Here is a 23,016-nt window from a genome sequence, read left to right on the forward strand (position 1 = left end):
AGCTTGATTCAGCTTCTATGCTCCACATGTCTGGAACAAAACACCCAGAAATCCTCAGATCAGCTGAAACACTCAGTTTATTTAAATCCAGGTTGAAGACTCACCTACTTTCAGCTGCCTTTGAATAAAGCTCCAAACCTGCACTGGTACTTTTAAGCTTCAGTTTGAAAATATTTTAACTCCTGGTTTTATCTATTGTTCTATTTTATATTTCTTTCTTTTTGTTTTCATTGTTTAAATCATGATTTTGCATTTATATGATGTTTGATATGATGTTTTAATGTCTTTGTAAACGACTTTGAATCATCTTGTTGATTGATTGTGCTGTACGAACAAACTTGCCTTGCCTCATTTTCTTGAAACAATGCATTTTTGAAATAATTTCGTCATAAATCAGTTTTTGTAGTGCAAACTGATGAACGCATGCAGAACAATGTGGGGTTCAGCGTCTTGTTTTTAAACACGTGGACTGCAAGCCCACAAATTGACCCTCTGACTTCCTGATAGTCAGGTCACTGCTCTCCTTTCTGAGCCAAAGCCACAGAAACTGTGCTGATAAATTAAAAAAAAGACTGCAAACTCCAGCTTGCACTGTAAAACAAGTATTCTTTAAGGCTCTGAAATCCTGACGAAGCAAAGATCCTGCCATTAACTTTCCTGTTTGCTAAGAGAAAATATGCAATTACGTCTCTTGTTTTGAAAGTGGTAAATCCTCTTGCATCACTCAGAGAAACCTAAAGACAGGTTTGTGCAGCTTAACTGCTATATGAACCTGTCAGTCCACATTACATGAATCTGCTCACTGCATTTGAATCTCAACCCTTTACAAGGTGAGTGACCATATTTGGTCACTTCGGTAGAACTACAGCCCACGGTTACTACAAGGTCAACACAGGTCCTTTAATCTCCAATAACCCTCTAGAGTTGAAATGTTGAAATATCAAGTATTTTATTGGTTGCTCTATAGAGAGTTAACAGAAAGCATTGCTTCAAAACCTGAGACACAAGTTCAGCCGAGGAAAAACTCAAAAACAGGCCCCTCTTAATCCACTGGGCTGGGAAGGAGATGCAGTTCTTCAAACAATTCGATTTTGCTCAGGGCAGTTGTACAACTTTAACTGGTTAGCAACCAAATGTAAAGTGGAGTTAAACTATAGAACAGAATGGATTCAGAATTAAAACAATTTCCAAACATTAACCAGTTTAAAAACAAATATAAAAACATGATTTTTACAAGTTACAAAGAGAAAGGGGTTTAGCGGCCTTTATAAACACTATTGGGTGAACGGGTACATTTGTTTATATTTATGTACAGAAATGGGCATCTAATTATATGTGTATGTATGCATGTGTATATATATACCGTATGTGTATGTAGTATGGGTGTGAATACGTGTGTAAGTAGGGTTAATATAGAGATAGTAAGGTGTAAATAAGTATATTTATATAAATATTTATATGGGCATGTGTGTACAAATATATAGAAATACCCAACTATGTGTATGTATGTATAGGTAAGTGTGTGAGTATAACTATAGTATAGTTAGTTATTATAAATACGTGTTAATAAATGATTAGTGAATGGGGGTAGGATTAAATAAGTTTACACTTCTTCCTACTCCTTTTTGCACATGTAATTAAGATATTAGGTTTTAAAGTATGACATTCTTTGTTTTGTTGTTTTTTTTGTTTGCTTTGTTTTGTTTTCTTATCTTGTCTTTAATTGTTGTCTGCTACATGTACAAAATAAAAAATCAAATCAAATCAAATGTAAAACAGACATGCCTTTTTTCTTTACTTCAACTTTTATCGCGGCTTCTTTTGCTTTAGTTTGGCCAGTAGCTCATACGGTGTCTTAATCCTCTCGCAAATGGATAAGAATCAAACAAAAATGCATGTTTTCTTTCTGAAGTCAACACAGAAAACTGATCATTTTACTTTTTTTGATTTCTGAAACAAGAACAAGAACAATCTATACCTGTCCACTGACTGCGACCACTCCCTTTCCCCCTCCCTTCAGGGGCACAGTCAGCTATGTAACCTAGGGCAGGCCCAGAGTGAATAAAAGCAAAGGAAGCAGCAGAGACAAGTTAGGTTTGAGATTTTACACGTCTCGACTGCTCTCCTTGCGCACGTTACTTAATTGTGTGTGTCTCTTTTGTCTCCAGAAAGTTTGATGATACAAATGTTAAGTGTGTGTGTGAACCTAACAACTGTGTCATCAGCACAAAAGTGGCATTAAAAATGTTACACATTTTGACTAAGATTGTCCAAAATGAATGATAGCGGTCATAAAACTGATCCCTCAATAACACTCTCAGTTACATAAAAGCACCGGCAGGAAGGGCCACTTTGCCATCGGCTCGTTTCAAAGAAAACCCCAGAAAAACAAATCTGTGGAAACATGATATCCACTTGTGCAGTAGCACTCCTATTATCTAAAAAAAATAAAATAAAAATGCATTGCATCCAGAAAAGCTGGTCTGCACTTTGCTTGATTTAAACTCATTTTGATGCCAACAAACCAAACTCAGTATGATCTCAAATGCAACATTTATGCTCTTAAATGTTCAACATCTCATCGCTATTTAGGGCTAAAAGATTGATTGTTATTGTTATCCCAACACAAATCCCCAGGAATACAAAATGGAGAATGTAATCTCCATCACATCTCATATTTGGCAACTGGTGAAAAAACAAACACAAAGTAAATTTTCTTTCTTTGAGAATCTAAATATGGGACATGTTACCAGCACTTTAATGTTTATCATGAGTGATGGTTATGTCACTAACATGCATGCAACACTGCAAGATAAGTTGGATACAGTCTATCATGAAGAACTGAGCTTAAGCACAAGGGGGCTGTGGAATCTAGGAATTCCCCAAGTTAAATGTGGCAGGAATTTGTTCTGTTGTGTTGGGGAAATCCAAATGACCCGTTTGCCTGGCTGACAGTACAGTACTTTCTTCCTCAACCATCTTTGCTCTCCACTCCAATCCCTCTCTTAGTATGTGTCACATCAGCGGCCAGTCACCAGTTAAGGTGATGCATCACCTGCCTGCACAGTCAAGCATCTTAGCCTATAAGATAAGGTAAAGGTTTAGATACATCCAAGTCTTTTTAAAGGATGAATTGGTTGTTGTTATTGAAAAAGTAAAATCATTTATGTTTGATTTTGATTTTTTTTTTATTTGAAGAATGTATTTCGAACATGCATGATAAAAAAGTGTACAAAAAAGTGAAAAAACAGAATATATATATATATATATATATATGCAAGAACATATATATATATATATATATATATATATATATATATATATATATATATATATATATATATATATATATATGTGTGTACAGCACTTCAAATAATAATAGTTCACGGATCCACCAACATGCTCGAAACGGAGTAGGAATGAAGTAACCACTTATCAAGTCCTACAGCTGAATCTTACATACATTCTTACATATAACAAGAAGAGTTTCAATAACTGTTCAATACAGTGATATAATACTCAAATATATGTATATATAAATATAGTCAAAATCAAAGAAAATCAAGGCAAACAAAAGAAAACAAACAACAAACGCCCATCATTAAGTTGTGCTACTATGTATGTATGTAATAATAGAAGTAATTATAATGCATAGTATTACATTATCATTACGTTACTATAATACTACAATATTATAGAGAACAATAGACAGTATTGATATGACAATGTACTTGAATAACTATATAAGAGTAGATATGCTATATATACACTGGTTCATATATTTACCTCCAATAATATACATAAAAATTACTATAAATCTATATATCGACATATGTACATATAACTATAAATCAGTATATATTAATAGAGATATAGATACACAAATACTGTACGTATAATACAACTCAATATATCCATATACATACCTACATATAATCAATACCACAAGAAAACTCTAAAAATGAAGTAATGATTTTGAGTAACTGAAGCAAAACAAGAAATATCATCAGGCAAAAATTGCATCCTTGTCAGGCCAAACAGAGCAACAGCGTTACTCATGACACCCCCTTTTTCCTGAATCCTGTGCTTGTAAATCTATATGAAAAACACAAAATGCTTTGACAGTTTGGTATAAGGAGGTGCAGTTCTAAAGTCGTTGCAAATTAGCAATGCTGTTTGTAATAGCCTATACTAGAAGCCTATACAATTTCCCTACACATTTAAACAAAAAATATTTCTCCTGACAAATAGCCTGCTATTACAGTAGTCAGTTTTCCAACGCTGGCTAGCACAGTGCATGGTCAATATGCACAGGGCAAAGTATGCTTTGAAAAAACACTGGAAGGAGAAATGTTGCAACTGGAAGAGTTCATGGTGGGTCCATTTGGACTGAATGGGTTTTAAGTGGCATCGCATGAGTGCTCAGGCTGAAATGGAAATGTGCTAATCAAAGCACGCAATGCAACGGCAAATATAACCTTCCAAACTCGTAGATCAGAGATTCAAGTCTTAAGTCCTGTGGTCTTAATTCACATTAGGTCTGTCTGGTTTGGGTTTAGGAAATTGAATAAAATAAATGTAATTCCCAATTCTCTTCAGTATTATAATTACACTAGGCATATTGTGTTAACATTTTGTCTTTTGTTTTTGTTTTTTGGCATAGATGGTATAAAACCATGACTTTGACTGGACAGATGGTCTATTATGTCATCCACAGTTTCTCAGACGAGTGGTTTTGAAACCTTTTTCCTGGTACTGCACGGTGCCATGTTGTGAATGGGTGGAATAATCAGGCCAGAAAAACAATCAAAGTTAGCCCTGGCTACCAATTCCTTCAGCTAATTCATGGAGACAACAACCCCTTTTCGAACCAGGCTATAAATATGTTTACTTCTGCCGTAAACTTGAACATTTTAACATTGGAGTCCGTGGAAATTGACTGGATTTTGAAGCCAGCCTCCTGTCGTCACTTGAGGAACTAAAGTGTTGTGTTTCTACCCTTTTAATGGAGTATGGCAGCGTCTTCATTCCTGGTCCTCAAGAGCCTCAGTGCTGCATGTTTTAGATGTTTCTCTGCATCAACACACCTGATTCAAATTAGTGGTGATCAGCAACTTGTCATCAAGGCCTACAGAACTCGTTTGTGGCAGGTGTGTTGAAGCAGGGAGACATCTAAAACATGCAGGACAGTGGCTCTCTGGGACCTGGAATGAACACCACTGGAGTATGGGATGTGGAAGTTAGATTTTAGTTGGTTAGTTGTCTAATTGACTATGGGTAAAAACCTCTCCTTGAACAGGTTTGAGCCACGCCTGTTGATCAGTTGCACAGGGATGTGAACGTGGACACATGCAGCCTTCAGCTCCACAGACAAACACTGGAAGAGCCTGAGCACTAATCTGTTCCATACAAGTGTCAACAATCTTACTTCCTTATTGACGCAAACCTGGAAATGGATGATTTGCTTTCTTGGACAAACTATTACTGAAATAATACACACATGGTTGGATAAACACTTTCTAACATATCAGAATATGCCATGATTAGAGTTCCCACTGTAATTGAACAGGATAAATGATTCATTATGAAAGTGCCATGAACTGTAACTGTTCTGCAGTAGTGGGTAAACTACTTAATTTCATATATATATATATATATATATATATATATATATATATATATATATATATATATATATATGCAGGACTGTCTCAGAAAATTAGAATATTGTGATAAAGTCCTTTATTTTCTGTAATGCAAAAATGTCATACATTCTGGATTCATTACAAATCAACTGAAATATTGCAAGCCTTTTATTATTTTAATATTGCTGATCATGGCTTACAGCTTAAGAAAACTCAAATATCCTATTTCAATTTTTTTTTTTTCAAAAATTAGAATATTCTGGGAATCTTAATCTTAAATTGTAAGCCATAATCAGCAATATTAAAATAATAAAAGGCTTGCAATATTTCAGTTGATTTGTAATGAATCCAGAATGTAAGACATTTTTGTTTTTTTAATTGCATTAGCCTACATAAAATAAAGAACTTTATCACTATATTCAAATTTTCTGAGACAGTCCTGTATACAGTATACACATATGTAGCCTATATGTGTATGTGTTTATATATACATATGTATATGTGTATATATATATGTCTATATATTTCTCATAATATATATTTTCACTTTATTCAGAAACAGTCAAACAAACCAAAACATAGACGCCATATTTCTATATCGGGAGAACTGAAGCTGTTGCCAGGCAGGAAGTAACCGGGCCGGGCGCTAGGACCCGGGGCTCCCCCGCTCAGGAAGAGGGGCGTAGGCTGCGCTGGCGGCGGCGGAGCATCAAAGCGCCGCGACGCCGAGCTGCTCGCGTACAGCCGCCCAGCCACCCGCGAGGTCCTATCACCCGCCGACCGATGCCAGTCCAGGGCTGAGAGGGATATAAAAAACACTCTCAAACCAAAAGCACCTCGTCCTCCTGGTACCGTCTTGTTTCAGCGGCGTGAGGCGGAAACACAGCGCAACGAGCATGTCGGTCTTAGCGCTGCAAGAATATGAATTTGAGAGACAGTTTAACGAGGAAGAAGCCATCCGGTGGATGCAGGAGAACTGGTAAGGCTGCAACTGTTTAATCCTCTCTTAAGATAAACCCGAGTTTCCCAGCGCGCATTCGTTTCTTTGTGTTTAAATGTGCACCGGAGGCTGTTACTGCGCACATGGGATTAAAGCTCGCTATATCCTGTTATATCAGGGAATCTGCCATCATCTGCTAATGACTGGATAAAACAATCACACGGGCCTTTTTGCGCCGCGTGAGAATAATGTGTGAGAATAATGTGTTTCTGCAGTCTAGACACGTTGCTGCTGCCGCCTCATCCTTCACGCAGGGGTTCGTCCTTGTTGTTTGTGATTTATTCTTATTTATACCTCGCTGATGGTGTAAAGGTCATCCATCCTCCAGAGGCTTCATCCACCCCGTCACTGGGCCAGTAGTCTGAATATTGACCATATGCTGACACATGCTCAATCATTGCATGCTTTCTTTAAAAAAATAAATAAAAAGACATTACCTCATCCTGATCAGTTGAAGTAGACTATGCATTTTGAAAAGTAGAGGTGTAAGTAAGTCATTTTACAGGAGATTGCATGTTATTTTAGGCAAGGCAAGTTTATTTGTATAGCACAATTCAACACAAGGTAATTCAAAGTGCTTTACATCAACATTAAAAGCGGCATTAAACAGTAAATAACAAATAAAATAAAATAAAATGATAAGAAAAGTATAAAACAGTATAAGAAAAGTATAAACATGACTTCAAATTCACAATAAACATTTCAGGTTTAGGCAAGGCAAGTTTATTTGTATAGCACAATTCAACACAAGGTAATTCAAAGTGCTTTACATCAACATTAAAAGCGGCATTAAACAGTAAATAACAAATAAAATGATAAGAAAAGAGGTAAAATAATCAAAAGCACAAGTTGCTGAAAAGTGAGGGCAGTAGAGTACAGCAGGTACATCTCATTCTTACAATGGCAAGAATTACATTTCTATACGGTCAAAACGTACAAAGACCGGGTCAAATAAAGTATTACAAAAGTAATCGGTAACAATTTGTATGGTGAATTAAACCAATTTGACAATTCTATGCCACAATGCCTGTTTCCAGGTCTTATTTCACACAACTGACGAGAATTATGTTTCTATACGGTCAAAACGTACAAAGAACGGGTCAAATACAGTATTAGAAAGTAATCTGTGCCGATTCGTGCGGTGAATCAAACCAATTTGACAATTCTACGTTACAATGCCTGCATTCAGGGCTTATCCGTAACTTTGCATGGTTTTCAAAAAGTATTTAATTTAAGAGTATGCTTAAATAACAAATAAAATGACGAGAAAAGAGGTAAAATAATACAAAGCACAAGTTGTTAAAAAGTAAGGGCAGTACAGTACAGCAGGTAAGTATTTAATTTATGGGTCAAAGACGTATAAGGCCTCATTTGGGGCGACCGTAATTTATCTCAAAATTAATAGATTTCCATAACAAAATGTATATTTTAATAAGTATCAGTAATTAAATTAACTTTTCAAGAAAGATAGACACATGTTTCCTTTCATTTTTTAAAAAACGTTTTTTTCTTTTTTTTTTTCTTCCTCATTTTTTTTATCCTGTTTTTTTTCCCCATTTTTACCACCCCGTGCTCCTACCTAAGTGACAGTCCTGGGCATTGCCATCCTCTACCAACCAGAAAAAACCATTAAAAACCATTTTTAAATACATTCTATCCATAATGGCAGTGTCACCCTCTTACTTACTCTAAAATTCATAAAACTGATTTAAAATGTGTACAAGGTGTATCCACTTATGCATGCTATACCAATAATTCATATTTGAACCAAAACTGATAGACATTCAATTTTGAATTTGATACAGAATTGCTATTTGTTGGTTACCCCACATGACAGGTGGTCACCCCACATGATGCTTTCAAGTTTAATCAAATATAACAGGCTAACAGTTAGCTATATGATCTAAGCTAGCTACTTCTCACCACATATCACTAACAAATGTACCTTCAAAATATAGATTTGCAAATAAAACTAATTATTTACAGTTTTAGGGTGGTTACCCCACATGATATCAAAATGTGACGTATACACTGCAGCAGTTAGAAAGAGGATTTATTTGTAAAGGAGAGAAAGACTACTGACCTGCAGGTTGTCTCTCTGGGACCCTCATAGAGTAACTGGCTGATGCAACATCCTCTTTGAGATGATTGTCAATATTAAAGTCCCTCAATTGTATTTTTTTCATGGTCACCCCAGATGATAATTCAGACAATGAACATATTCGGACAAGATTAGTTTGTGTATTATGATTGAAATGTGTGTACAAATGTTCCATAACTTTGTCAATAAATCTAAAACAAGTTTGAAAGTATGCCCAATAGGGCAAGCATTATTTTTAAATGGTTTTAATGTGATTTAAAACCAGTTGTCCAAACAGAAGTCAAGGCCGGACGGTCACCCCACATGATGTTTTCACACTTCAGATGGCAGAAAATGACCAATAACCAACATGTTTAAATAGAATAAGAGTGGGCACATGTCGAAGGAACGTATTAGACATACATGTTATATTTTTTATTCATTTTTATGTTTATTATTAGGTAAAAAGTTCCATCGGACAGAAAAAGTAAGCGTCACGTCTTTGACCCTTATGAGTACGCTTCAGTAAACAGTAATGTTTTTAGGCCTGATTTAAAGGAGCTGACAGTTGGAGCAGACCTCAGGTCTACAGGAAGTTTGTTCCACCGGTGAGGAGCAGAATAACTGAACGCTGCCTCACCTTGCTGGTTCTGGTTCTTGGGAACCACAACAAACCAGATCCAGATGAACCTCAGGGGTCTGGGAGCTTCATAGGAACTAACAGATCAGTAGGCTTCAGCTGATATACATTTTGAAAAGGTGTAAGTAAGTAATTTTACAGGAGATTGCATGTTATTTTAAAGATACTATTCATTTTTATCTAAATATTTTGCCACAGAAAATGACATGTTGGTTGATCAATCAATATATGCAAGTTTCTATGGTAAAATATCAAGATAATAAGGAATTAAAGGAATATTTCAAGTTATCATAAATCACCAGAGAATAAAGGGTCACTCCAGAGATTATCAACACAAACTGGTGTAAAACAAAACATGATTAAGCAAATATATTAAAGTTGTGACAGCATATAGTTTATAATGTCAGACTGTTTCATGCCTTGTTACTATAAAAAGGAGAATCCCCTCTCACATAAGCCCAAATGTATATCTAAAGCACATGTAAGACAGCTTAATTTGACTAAACTACATTCAAACAATACAGATATACACTCAATGGTCCCTAATGTTATCAATATGCAAAACTAGAGTAAAACAAGGAACAATGAATACATAGAAAGTTATTTATTATCATTTAGTAAACAACTCAGTGGACTAAATACCGTGACACCTGATTGAAATGACAGTTGGATGTTGACTTAAGATGGGAATGCAATTTTAAAGCGTTAGTGTTTGCCCAGGGCGGCGTCTGTCAGGCTCTGGACAACCTGGAATGTTGTCAGCTGACATTTCACTGTTAATACTGCGTTATGTAAATATTGCTTTGTAATTTTGTGCAGCGGGGCATTCCTTTTTTCGCAGGCCATGTGCTGGTCCATCCAAGCATGGCCTCACCGGAGGGTCAATGTTGTCAAGGTCCATTTCAGGTTGATCAAGAAACGGCGGTAGGCAAAATGAAATGAGTCATGCGTATAAAGTTGGCACGAGCTTCATTATGCATGCAGTGGATCTGGGTTTGTAAAAAAAAAAGCAGCAAACAGTGAGTAAAAAAACTGTTCATCTGACCTTTTCGTCACATTAATCTGGTGGAGAAAGCAGCCATATTTCTCATAAAACAATTTCCCCCTAAATGTAATTTATGGAGTCACTGACTCTTTTTAGTTTCATTCTCAGTCATTGAAATGAATGTGTGAGTGTGAGTGAGTGAGAGAGAGAGGCAGACAGCGTGGTTGCAGTGTGTAGGAGCTGTCCATACCCTGGTACTGACAACTAACCAATAACATGCATCTTCTGATGTCTGCTGACAGAGCATTAGCCAATCAGGTTGCAGCTGATCTGTGCCGATCCGTGCTGCTCCTGTAGTGTGTGTGTCACACAGGGCCGGCGCACATGGCCGTCGGAGGCAGTTACCACCGGGAGACGGGCTCTGATAGCTTGTTTATTACATTTATCGTGCACAGAGGAGAAGTAACAGTGGCATGTTTTTATCCCTCAGGGCTAAAGTCCGTGAGGGAAGTTTAAATGTACACGTAATATGAAATGCATTTAATAATAATTTAGTCCAACACTTAAAAAAACACTGGAATGTATTTCATTGCAGAAAGTGTCGCTTGGTAACAAATTATTAGTTAAAAATCTTAAACAGAAGCTAAAGATCAAGGCACTCGAGACGAGCTGGATAAAAAGATAAAAAAGCCTTTATTAGAACGAGGGCTGCCAACATGTTTCAGCCTATCAGGGCAAAAGCAATACAGAGGAAAGGAACCCATATAAATAACCACAGGTGTGGTAATGAGCACAGGTGAAAACAATCACTCATCAAGGCGAAAACACAGGTGATATGGTGGTATGGGGAGTTATACTCATCACAACCAATAAAAATTTGGAATAAAACATCCATATAGTACACAAAGAAAGCGCCGTACATATGAGCAAAACATGTCTACAACCTGTGTAAAGACAGGTCTGAAAAAGAAAAAAACACTACACAATATGAAACCAAAATCAAAAGGAAAGAACATGACAAGCCGACAAAGGACGGCATATAATTAAAATAGGCTACCGTAGCCATGACCACAAGGTGAAGGCTGCATAGCAAGCAAGACTATACCGATGACAGGGAAGCCGTAGGCTACATTATACAGTCAGATGTACCAATAGACATATAAACCTAAACGACCTATACACCAAGATTCATAGGAAACAAATGAAATCAATATCTTCGTTAAGGCCAGGCTCAAAGGCTGTAAAAATCTTACGTATTATCCTGGATTATTGTATCCACAACCTGGTTGGTTGTTGACTTCTTTTGTTGTTTGGCTAAAATGTTGGTCAAGATGGTCAATTCTGGTGAAAAAGGAAGGCAAGAAATAAAGGAAAAGGATAGTAAAGATAGATCTTGCATTGAATTTACCCCAGAAAGATTTGTTACCGTATTTTCCGTATTATAAGGCGCACGAAATATACGGTTAGATACCGTCCTATAGTGGCTGGGGTTGAGTTACCCATCTACCTGATGGAGCTGCACTACAGGAAATGCTACAGGAAATAAAAAAAAAACAAGAAGACAAGTACTATGAGTCAAAACTTTTAGAGATGCACCGATCGATTGGCAACTGATCGGTATCGGCCGAAATGCCCCTATCGGTTTTGATCGGCGTTCTCAAAATAATAGTTCAAAGCAGGCCGATCTGACGTTTACAACAAAACCCGCCGCCGGCACGTGTGTTCCCACATCTCAGACCTAAGGGGCGGGTGACCGGGGTCGCCGGCATGGGAGCTTTACAATGTCTGAATAGGACAACAAATATTCAGTTTGCAAGATGTGTGCAGAGGAAATACCGCGATGATGAATGTTACAAAAGAATTTCAACACAACAAAGCTGATAAGACATTTGAAAGTTTCTCACACGAAGGAGTATATTATTGAGTTTCCAAAGTTGCTGCCGCTAAGGCAGAGACAAAAGGAGCAATGCCGCTAACTCAGCTGAAACAGAGACCTATAAACAACAGCAAGAAAAATAAAGAACTACATCGTAAGGTAATGGATTCATAAGCCTTGATCATCAGCCGTTTGTCGTCAGGTTTAGCCACGTCGTTAGCTGCTTGGATCCGCGGTGCGCGCTGCTGCGTCGTAAATATTTCACTGATGAATGTCCGCCAGCGTTTTACTAAACTATATACATCCAAAGCCTCGCGCAGGACGACAGTCGTGTCAGTCGCTTCACGGGTGACATTTGGATTCTAGTGTGAAGAGTTTTCTCACACGCGGCGGATGCTATCGCTAAAGCTTTCACAAAGCTTAATAATACATAATTCATTTTTATTTTAAGATTCATTCCTCTTTCCACAGAAAAGCTAAGGTTTATAGTTAACAACTTTTATCATCTCTAAGGCCACGTCTACACATAGCTGTAGTATTTACAAAAATATAAATATTTATATAAATATATATAAATTTAAAATAAAGATATTTCCCCCTCTACGTTTTGAAAAATACCATCATTTACACGAACCCGCATAAATACGCTGTTAAGGTGCTATGAGCAGCCAAACCTACAGGGGGCAGTGTAACGAGAAGCATAAAGTCATGCTAGCTAATCAGAATCCTGGAAAAAAACAAGTGACACAAGTAGCTTCCAGTTTCTTCCAAGATGAACGAAAGTCTTTCGTTTGGAGTGACAGAGAAGTGGAGTTACTTTTAAGTGTGACGTTAGAATATAAAACAGGTAAAATACAAGAAAATATTGACGTGGCCAAACAAATTGTAAACACAGGTCGCACTCATGACGCTGGTGATGTTTCTGTTGCATAATGTGACGTTCTGAAGCCTAAATGTCCGTTTCCCTCTGTTTACAAGCAAACGTGAAGACAGAGTTTTTGCAAATCTCCACTTTGGCCGGAGTTTTCAGAAATTATCGTTTTTGGTGACTTTGAGCTTCGTTTTCGTGTAAACGAACGGCCAAAATGCATGAAAACACCACTGTTTTTGCTACGGGGAAAAAGGGCCTAAGAGAGTGAAATATCTACTGCTGTCTGTGTTGGTACACATGTTGTGTTGTACATAATTATTACCACAAGAAAGCTTAAACTAGTAAGCTACTGTACATTTATTCATTGTAAGCTGAGTCTAAGTCGTCTCTAAGAGTCTCTAGACTGAGGGTGAAATATTGCATATCAGGCTGAAATAAAACAGTGGTCAATTCATGATTCATACTTTCTCATCTCCCACTTTTTATACCTAATAATACAGTGTCAGTGATCTGTACATGAGATAACAATATTGACAAATTTATTTCACGCTGTGATCCGTGATCGGCAGATACTTCTTTTGGAGATCGGTGAACGGCCCTCAAAATCCTGATCGGTGCATCTCTAGTCAAGAAGGTCAATTCTGGTGGAAAAGGAAGGCAATAAATAAGGGAAAAGGATAGTAAAGATAGATCTTTCATTGAATTTACCCCAGAAAGATCTGTTAATTAATAATCTGATGCCCTGGGAAAAGAAAAAAAGGAAAAAGAAGAAAACTGCTTAGCAACAGCAGTGAACCTGGCCTGCAGATCTTCCCCCATCTCAGTCGGTCTGAGCATTCAGAGGATGTGAAGGATCAAACCTGAGTCATAGACATTACCGGGGAACACGCAGAACCCAAACAATCCACTGCAAATACCCAGGATGCCCCCGCTGGTCCTGTGTCTGTCCCTGGATGGAGCCAGGATGTTTTTGTGACACAAAAAGGCCAGTAGATTGAACGATGATGACCGTTAACAGCAATTTCTACAAATACGAAGCTGATTATGAGAAGAGGAGGATGATCCCTGATCAGGTAAAGCACATTTGATTAAGTTTGGATTTTACTACATGTAGTTGAAACCAATAGAAACTTAATGGTGTCTTTGTAGTACATGTTTTAATGACAATATGTTATTTAACACGTAGTAAGACACAGCAAATGACTGCTGATTTGAGTGGATTATTTATTTAATCAATAGAAATCATTAATACTTTGCCAGTAAAGTAGTGCACTATATAGAGTTGAAATAATGTAAGTTGTTGCTAAACTTTTTAATCTTATATCATAAGGACATACATTTCAGAATCAAAACAACATACTGATACCAAAGTGATCCCTTCCAATCATGTCTGAAGACAGTTGGGAGGGTGTTTTTTTGAATTTCAGCTCTCTATTAACATTTCCCTTGTTTCTCCTTATGTACAGGACATTTTGGGGCAGCGGGCTTTTAACAGACGGGATGAAAACACCAAGCATAACGGCAGGAATGAGGTTAAAAAACCATCCATCAGTTGAAATATCCGTCACGCACATAAATGAGTTATTTCAGCAAAAAATGTACTTTTTGTATACATTTCAGTAATTACTGCTTCCAGTGGGGCTGTGTGGACGTTTGTAGTTTGTATTAGGGGACCTAATCTCTGTGAAGAAATCTGTAAATTACATTTTTTTTTAAATTTCTGTGACTTCCTGCTTTGTTTGCTGACTGACTGTAATCTGGCCCTGGCTTCCTTAAAGCTCTGCTGTTGCTGTGCTGGGAACTTTGATGGTTTTTAATACTCTGCCTAATAAAAACCAAAGAATATGCCACAAAAAAATGTTGTTGTTTTTTTTGGTCTTTTTAAAAGTGGTTATAAATCCAGTGTTATTAAGAACAATGAGTGTGTTTACATGGGAAGTTGAATTCCTCTTTAATTCAGAATTAAAATTAAATCCGATTTTTAAAATGAGTAAAAATGACCGAATGAAAATGGCCATTCCGAATTAAACTTAATTCCGAAGTAAGTGGCTGGTTTATTCTGATTTAAAATCCGAATAAAATAATTCTGCGATCATATACACTCATTCCTCTTTAAATTAATTCCGGTCTTTCTGCGCTGCTCGTTCCCTCGCCCGTCTGTCGCCATGACGCTTATATTCCGCGCTGGGCTTGTTTTCCAAACAAAGTTTCAAGATGGCAGCACGCAGTAAACGGTGGTCAAGAGCAGAGACCATTTATTTAATAAATAGCTTGGAGGACCTGGAAATAATTAAAAGAACAGATGGTAGGAAACATAAAAATTGTGAGCTTTTCAAAGTTGTAGCGGCTAAGCAGCTAAGTTTGTTTTTCTTCCGGTAGACGTAACTTCCATCCGCCCCCCTATCCAATCAGAACCTTCCCAACCCCCAGACCTGAAGAGGAATTGGATAAAGCCAATCAAACGTGTTTTCCAAACCTCAATTCGGAATAACTATTTCCATTTAACTCGAAGGAAAATAGTTTAATTCTGAATTATTTAATTCGGAATAATTAATTCCGAATTTAAAAACTTCATTTAACCGTGGCCGATATCATACTCTCTTCCTACTGAGGCACAGCTATATGTTAATCTTCAAATTAACATTGGAGGGGGCTGTTTAAAAAATATCTCGTACAGTAGGTTATAGGGTAATAGGTGGAAATGTGTTTCCATGTCATGCAATATTTGAACACCAATCTTAGGTAATTGCATCTAGTGTTTGCAAGACAGTGATGGTAGTTTATTTAATTTCATACAGAGATCATAACCTTATTGGCGACTTGCCTGTCTTCACCAGACAGTAGCTCCAGCAGGCCACTTAACTCTAAAGGCGAGTCTTTAAGAACAGCATGACTTGCACAATACTGCTGGTGATATTTACTGTAGCATTATTTAGGTAGACTGTAACTCACAGTGGGGCATTTGGTGCTATCAGTATGACAATTAATTCATTATCAGACATGTATTAATCAATTATTATCAGTGCAAATGACATGCCGGTTCTTGGGCTTGGACGATGTTCACCAGTGAATTTGAGACATGTTTGCATTGCGACTTTACGAACCTTCGGTGTCACTGTCCCTCATTACTATGCAGGCTGCCTGCAATCTGTGTTTTCGGTTCATGAAAAGTCTCCGGTGTAGATCGGATTGTCCCTGGTCTTTGCTTCGCTTGTTATCAGTCTGCAGGGCTGCGCCAACAGGATTTCGTCCCAACTACAGAGTCCCTGCATGTCAGTGAGAATGAACAATAAGAGCTTTGTCGTGGGGTGAATCTTTTATTTCCACTATTTAGGATTCAGCTGCTCTGCTCATCGCAGCGTTGCACTTGATCTGAAATTGAAAGTAATGTGGAATTATGAATGGTGAAAGTTGTTTGTGCACGTTTCCTTTGTTTTCATTTGCATTATTTACCTGGACACGCTTGATCACAGCTCACTGACAAGGCTTGAGGGAGTCGGGTTACTGGGACCTGATAAGTCCAGGAGATAAATCTCTTTCCTCCTTGTATCATGTTACTTGTTCACTCCAAGAGTAGCTTCTCCTGCTCTTGAATACAGAAGTCCAATAGATATCATGGAGGCTTAATTAAACACATCTTTTTAAGTTTTTCCTTTTTTTTTTTTTTAATATATAAATATGTTTTGAAAATTATAAATTCATATTCACACATTTTCAGATCCCAGTATTAAAGTCAAGTAACTAGCAAAGGATGCATAATTTACAGCAGTGCAAAAGATGTGGGAGTGGAGGTTTAATACGTTCTTTGCTTATTAGCAAAATGAGTAAAAACACATATCAGTGCCCTTATTTGTTTCATATATTTGGGAATATACAGCTTGTGATAAAAGTGACATATTTGGTGGCTATTAAAATGTGAGAATTTTAAAACTAAATCAAATGAAAGGCGACAAAAATAACACTTAAAAGTGTTGAATTTGATTTTTCAGAAGAAGTCAGTACCTCATGCTCCACATTGCTCGCGTTGTACGTGTTTCCTCTTGATGGCTATAAAGTTAAATGTACAAAGTCTTGTTCTGGAGGCTGCTGCCATTTTAATAAGAGCAGCGCGCGGTGACGCTGATCAGCCCTGACCGCGTTAACCCAGAATCCACTTCAGGCTCGATGATGGCCTGTCTGTTCTCCTTCTCGTGACTGATGAGATGGAGATGTGGTCTCAGGAATTTATTTCTGCCTAAAGTGTCGCTGCGCTCGGGTGTCACTTTCATATTTCATCGGCCTGTCAAGAAAATGCTCAGAGTCAAATCAAGAAAATAGCAGTTCCTTCTACAGAGCCTTCAGTTATGTTGCTTGTCAGTGAAGAGAGATGAACGATGTCATTGAGGTTATTGGTTTGGAGCGTGCTACACCTGATTATAAGTCACATTTACCGCACTCACTACACTCCTCTTCTCTGGGTTATGAGCCAAAGATTTACTGAGATGCAGTCAAAATTGGGGTTAAGGTCAATATTCCGGTTACTGAAACATTGGGAATAATCTGTTTCCATGCGTGAGCAAACAGGGTTATCCCGGTATACATGGTGATTAATCATTTGAGATATCTGGATCAAACCAGCGACGCACGGAGAACGTCATGACGCAATTCCTGTCATTTCCGCTTCTTCTTCCTGTATCCAAATCCACAACAACAATAACAGCAGCACGGCGGATAATCGGACCCGCTGGTACCGTTTTGTTTCTCGGCCCTGTAGTTCGCCTTTTTCAGCGTCTTCCAGCAGAGCTTGATCTGGTCTGGCGTTCGTACAAATCCTGCTTCGCGCAGCTTTTCGCACACCTTTTTGTAAATCTGGCTATCCCGGTACTTTCTAGCGTCTACAAATGCAGAAATGTTCATATTTTTCATTACATTTATGAAGTGATTAGTCTCCTCATGGTCTTGCGTTTCTCCATGTTTATAAGAACTTCCTGGACCCAAAAGACCAAGATTTCTTACGAAAAGAACATGCGCAGAAAACAAATTCCTGTTCCTTTTGATGGGTTAGGCGTTAGGCGTTTACATGACCAAATATTCGGGTTAGAAAAGGAATAACCCAGGGGTCATATTCAGGTTTTTAAAAACCGGAATATGAGCAAATTCTGGTTATTCAAAGGGGTTATTGGTGTTTACATGGCTGTGCACAACTGAGTTATTGCTAATATTCCGGTTAGAAAAGGGTTATTGACTGCATGTAAACGTAGTCTATGTGTATGAAAGGAAAAAACATGTGGGTAATACCCTCTTATGGCTTCCATGGGATTTCTCAGGTTAACTTGTAGCCAGGTGCTGCTTATCATTAGCCTTCCATGAACGGGTCATCAGCATAAAAGCAGGTGTTTTTGGTTGTTTCCTGGTATGGAGCATTTGGGTTTGTGCTAACACAATGAATGCCAAGACCGAAGTACATTTTGCATGGAAGGGTTGCTAGGAAAAAGGGCATATTTACTGGAAAAGGTTTGCAAAACAGTAGACCGTCAACAAGATTTCAGACTTCTAGGACGATTTCCTGCTGACGGATGAGACCAAAGTGGCGTTATTTGGCCTTAAAGCCCAGACTGGCAAAATGAAAACACGACATTTCACTGGAAACGCCTCATATTAGTTATGAAACATGAGCTCTTTGATAATAAAGGATTGTTTTGACATCACCGAACTTACTTAGGCAGGTTGCAGTCATTGAGTTGATCTCATCTGTTCAACATGTAAGGCCTTGTCTGCATTAACTCATGCAACAGGACCGTGATTCAGCAAATCTACATAAGAATGATGTAGAGGGGGATAAAAGAAATAAAAGGACCAAGGTTTGAAGTCCAGACTTTAAGCCAGGTGAGATGCTGTGGCCCAACCTCGCGGAGCCTCAATGACCTGAAGCTATATCGTATAGAAAATACGATTTTCTATACGACGATGTTAGAGAACATGATAAAGTCATGCAGGACATTACTGCTATCAGTTCAGTTTCAGTTTATTTTCGGTCATGACATCACAAAAAAAGAATAAAAATAAGACAAACATCAAAATAGCTTTTACAAAATTAAAAATAAAATAAAAATGACAACAAGGAAACAAATACACTGTTCAAAGAAAACATCATAAAAAAAAAAATGTTTCCAATATACAAATAACATCCAGACTGAAAAAGGTGTAGGCTGAAGCAAAGCTTATTCATTGCCTACCCTCAAAAGGATTATTTAAAGTAATGAAATAAAAGCAAAAAGTAAGTGATACGTATGACTGGAAGTAAAACAAATTGCCTCCATGGGGATAACAAAGATTCCTTGAACCTCGAGAAATAAGAAAGTGGCTGAGAAATCAGTGGCTCTACAAGCTTTAGAATAATGGGGTCTTTGCAATTAATTTATTTATCAAGGATCCCCATTAGTTTGTGCCATAGCAGCCAGCTAGTCTCCCTGGGGTCCGCAACACATACACACATTTGCAATGTAAAGATTGTTTTCAAATGTTATCACACAATATACACACAAGGATTACCAGTAGCTACCAACTTCTGCATGAGTTCATAAGCTTCTTTTAGTTGTAGTTTTTTTTTTGTTGTTGTTGCTTTTTTGCTTCTTAGACTGAGCTCTTCTTTTCCCTGCTTGGATAAAATGTTATTTGAGGTGGTTTACTAAGCGGACAACTGCCTAAACAGACGTTTTATATAAGCATGACAGTTTAAAGTCCCATTATAACATGACTACAGTGACAGAGACTGATGGACACATCACTAACTGGACGATATGTGGACGCTTCCTTGGATAACAGGTTATTCCGTAACACCCAGGTATTATTTACAGCACCTCTTGGGGGAAGCTCTGTGGTGTTCTGCTCATCCCACACTTTGGCACAGTGGCTCTTATTTGGCTGCACTGCTTAAAATACAGGCAAATGCTCCCAGGGAAGTGAACTGAAGGAGCGTGTGTGCGTGTGTTCATTTGCATACTGATGGTGCATGCCGCTGCACGTCCATATGTGATACTGTAAATGCATACATTTGTTCCACTCCTGCACACCCACTCGCTGTCACTGGCATGCAAAGTTATCCCCCGACTCCAAACACAGGATTACGTAACAGGTGAAATCTCCCGGGCCAGCTAATGCAGATCCAAGTTCCTCAGCAGGTTAGCCAACAGCTCTTTATAAACGCTGTCACTGGGGGAGGGGAGCGTCGACAGGAATGTCTTCTCCTGCAGCTCGCTGTAAACACACTGACCATGAGAAAAGCGAGCATAAAGTATGCTTTTGTGTTGATATACATCCCTAAAGTACTTTATTCTGACGTCTATACTTGCTAGTTATTGTGGTGTCTCTAGTTTGCTGCCTTTTTCTCATCTCTTGTCTGACAGACTTGTTTAATATTCTAATCAATATTCATTATGCTGTAACAACACAGGACTGCACTAAAATTTTGGTTTAACTTCTTTATGCTCCGTAATCTGTCAAATATGATCACCTTTTTGATCACTTTATAACAATAACCCTGAATAGAAAAAACATGCCCTCCACAAAGCGACTCTTGCCTGTGATCATTGATCATAGCCTCCTAGGAAACACCTTTTCTAAAATACTACTATACTGTACTACATATTTGCCAAAGTTAGGAATATCTCATTTGTGACTATTTTAAGAACAGAGCGCACGATTCATGTTGCGGCTCTGAATTTTTCTGTAATAAACAGAAATGTGCAGTTTTAGTTTGTTCAAATATTTTCCCAGGTATGCTGCTTCTGTTTACTTTTCCAGCGAAGAGTTTCCCACATTGCAGCAAGCGAGACATCTCTGCTGATTCTGTTACTCCTCCATGCTGATGCCTTCCCAAAAGAGCTCTGACGCTGTAGTTTTTCATTTCTGCTTCACTTTGACAAATGGCTGATACAAGCGTGTTGCAGAGGTTAACAATCTGGGGTTTTCCCCACCAAGCATCGCGGGTTTCCTGCTCGGAGGTTTCACAATTGGACTTGCATATATACAATATCACAACACATCTACTGAGGACTAGAGAGAAAGAGAAGTCGTTAAATACTACTGTGACACACGTTGGTACATAGTCACGGGAAGAAATGTTTGTTTTTATTTCCTAAAATTCATTAAAACACACAAACATCTTTAAGGCCCATTTTCCACGTAGCACGTATGTTTTATATTCTAAAGTCACACTTAAAAGTAACTCCACTTCTCTGTCACTCCAAACGAAAGACTCTCGTTCATCTTGGAAGTAACTGGAAGTTATTTGTCATTTGTTGATGTTTTTTTCCAGGATTCTGATTGGCTAGGATGACTTTATGCTTCTCGTTACACTGCCCCCTGTAGGTTTGGCTGCTCATAGCACCTTAACAGCGTATTTATGCGGGTTTGTGTAAATTATGGTATTTTTCAAAACGTAGAGGGGGAAATATACGTTTTTGTAAATACCCGGGTATGTGTAAACGTGGCCTAAGAATGGCTCTGCAACTTGATACAAACAACCGACTGCATTTTGAGCACATCATGCAGTAACTTTCACTTTCCAACGACACCAGCAAGCAGATGCAGGGTCATGAATCAAACATCATGGAGTTCACAAGAAGGTCTTCATGTGTAACGATGCTCTTCATGCCCAATAGTTGGAAAAATGGCAAACAGAGCCACAGCAATGTTTCAGCTCGAGTGTTTATGCGTTTTATAAGCACTGGTTTGGACTTAAAACCACCGCTACATGACCACAAGCGTGGATGTAGAATTTCTCAGTTGTGAAAATGAGTAAGTTCATTTTCAATGCAATGCAGTTTCAAACAACAGGAGTAGCATACTAAAGGTTTTGTCAAAGTACTCTGTTGCACTAAAACTGGCCCAACCTGAAATGTTCTAAGATAATCCCATTCAGCCCGTTGTGGCTGTCAGACACCGAGACAGCACTCTCGTAAAAGTGAAAATATGCCTTGCTTATGTTATTTCCTTTAGTTGAAGGGAAAGTTCTGGAAAGGACTGCTGATAAAATGATATTTATGGTGTGTGTACTGTGTGTGCATGTGTGACGGTGGGGAGGACGGTGCAGCATCTTTGTCGATGCAGGTGACGGTGGTTTCTAAAGGAAATATTTGACCTGTGTTGTTCAGCTGCACAAACACTGTCCCATGTAGGCACAAGTCCAAATCAGAAGCTCTCATCCCATTGTCTGCTTTTATCTTCAATTCGTTTATGCATTTCATCAGCCTCTTCTGTTTTGGTCTTCATGAAAGGATCACTTTGTCTTGTTATCAGATATAACCCTTCACTCTTCCGTTTCTGATATTTGTAGTTACTTAATAGGAGTAAAAGAAAGTGTGAGTCTAATCATCTTAGCCTCTCTGCCAGGGGAAAATGAAACACTGGTGATAGAAATCTCTTCCCAGAATAAATCTCTAGCTAAACATCTACCCAGGTTTATCTCGTGAAGCAGATCTTTAAACAATTTTTCTTTAAACAATCTTTTTTTTCCGGTTCACTTTTGATAAAAATTAGGAGGCAAAGTACATCCTTGGCTTTTTACTTGTTTAAAAGTATAAATTTGACATTTTCTAGGCCTGGGTGGTGAATCAATTTCGGTCGATACATTTTGTGTTACAGTTTATAGTTAATGGTAATGTTTAAAAATGAAAATCGATTTTTAATTCAAGCAGCGTACTTATGGTACTGGACCGCCACTGCTTCTGCAAGCTTTCTTAGTTTCGTAACGCCCTCCCATAACAGTTCTTCAGATGCAGACAAATACACTTAGCCTGGTCTGCTGTTAAAATAATAATTAAAAAAACAAAGTTTTTAAAACTGTTCCCTCAGTGGGCTGGAAGTGGTTTGTGTTTGCGATGCCAGAGTGCTAACTGCTGGTGCGGTCTACTGTAAAGTTTGTCTATAGTGGTGCTTT

At 38.0% G+C, this 23,016-nt stretch overlaps 1 protein-coding gene across 1 annotated transcript in view; it reads left to right on the plus strand.

Annotated features, from left to right (window-relative positions):
• The first annotated feature begins 6,380 nt into the window (after window positions 1-6,380).
• elovl6 (ELOVL fatty acid elongase 6) overlaps window positions 6,381-23,016 on the plus strand; it is a 39,276-nt gene continuing 22,640 nt past the window's right edge. Inside the window, exon 1 of the mRNA XM_061724879.1 lies at window positions 6,381-6,624. Coding sequence (XP_061580863.1) covers window positions 6,542-6,624 — 83 coding nt within the window. The 5' untranslated portion in view covers window positions 6,381-6,541. The remainder of the gene's footprint in view (window positions 6,625-23,016) is intronic.

The sequence above is a fragment of the Cololabis saira genome, chromosome 7 (genome assembly GCF_033807715.1).
Source record: "Cololabis saira isolate AMF1-May2022 chromosome 7, fColSai1.1, whole genome shotgun sequence".
NCBI classification, from domain to species: domain Eukaryota; kingdom Metazoa; phylum Chordata; class Actinopteri; order Beloniformes; family Belonidae; genus Cololabis; species Cololabis saira.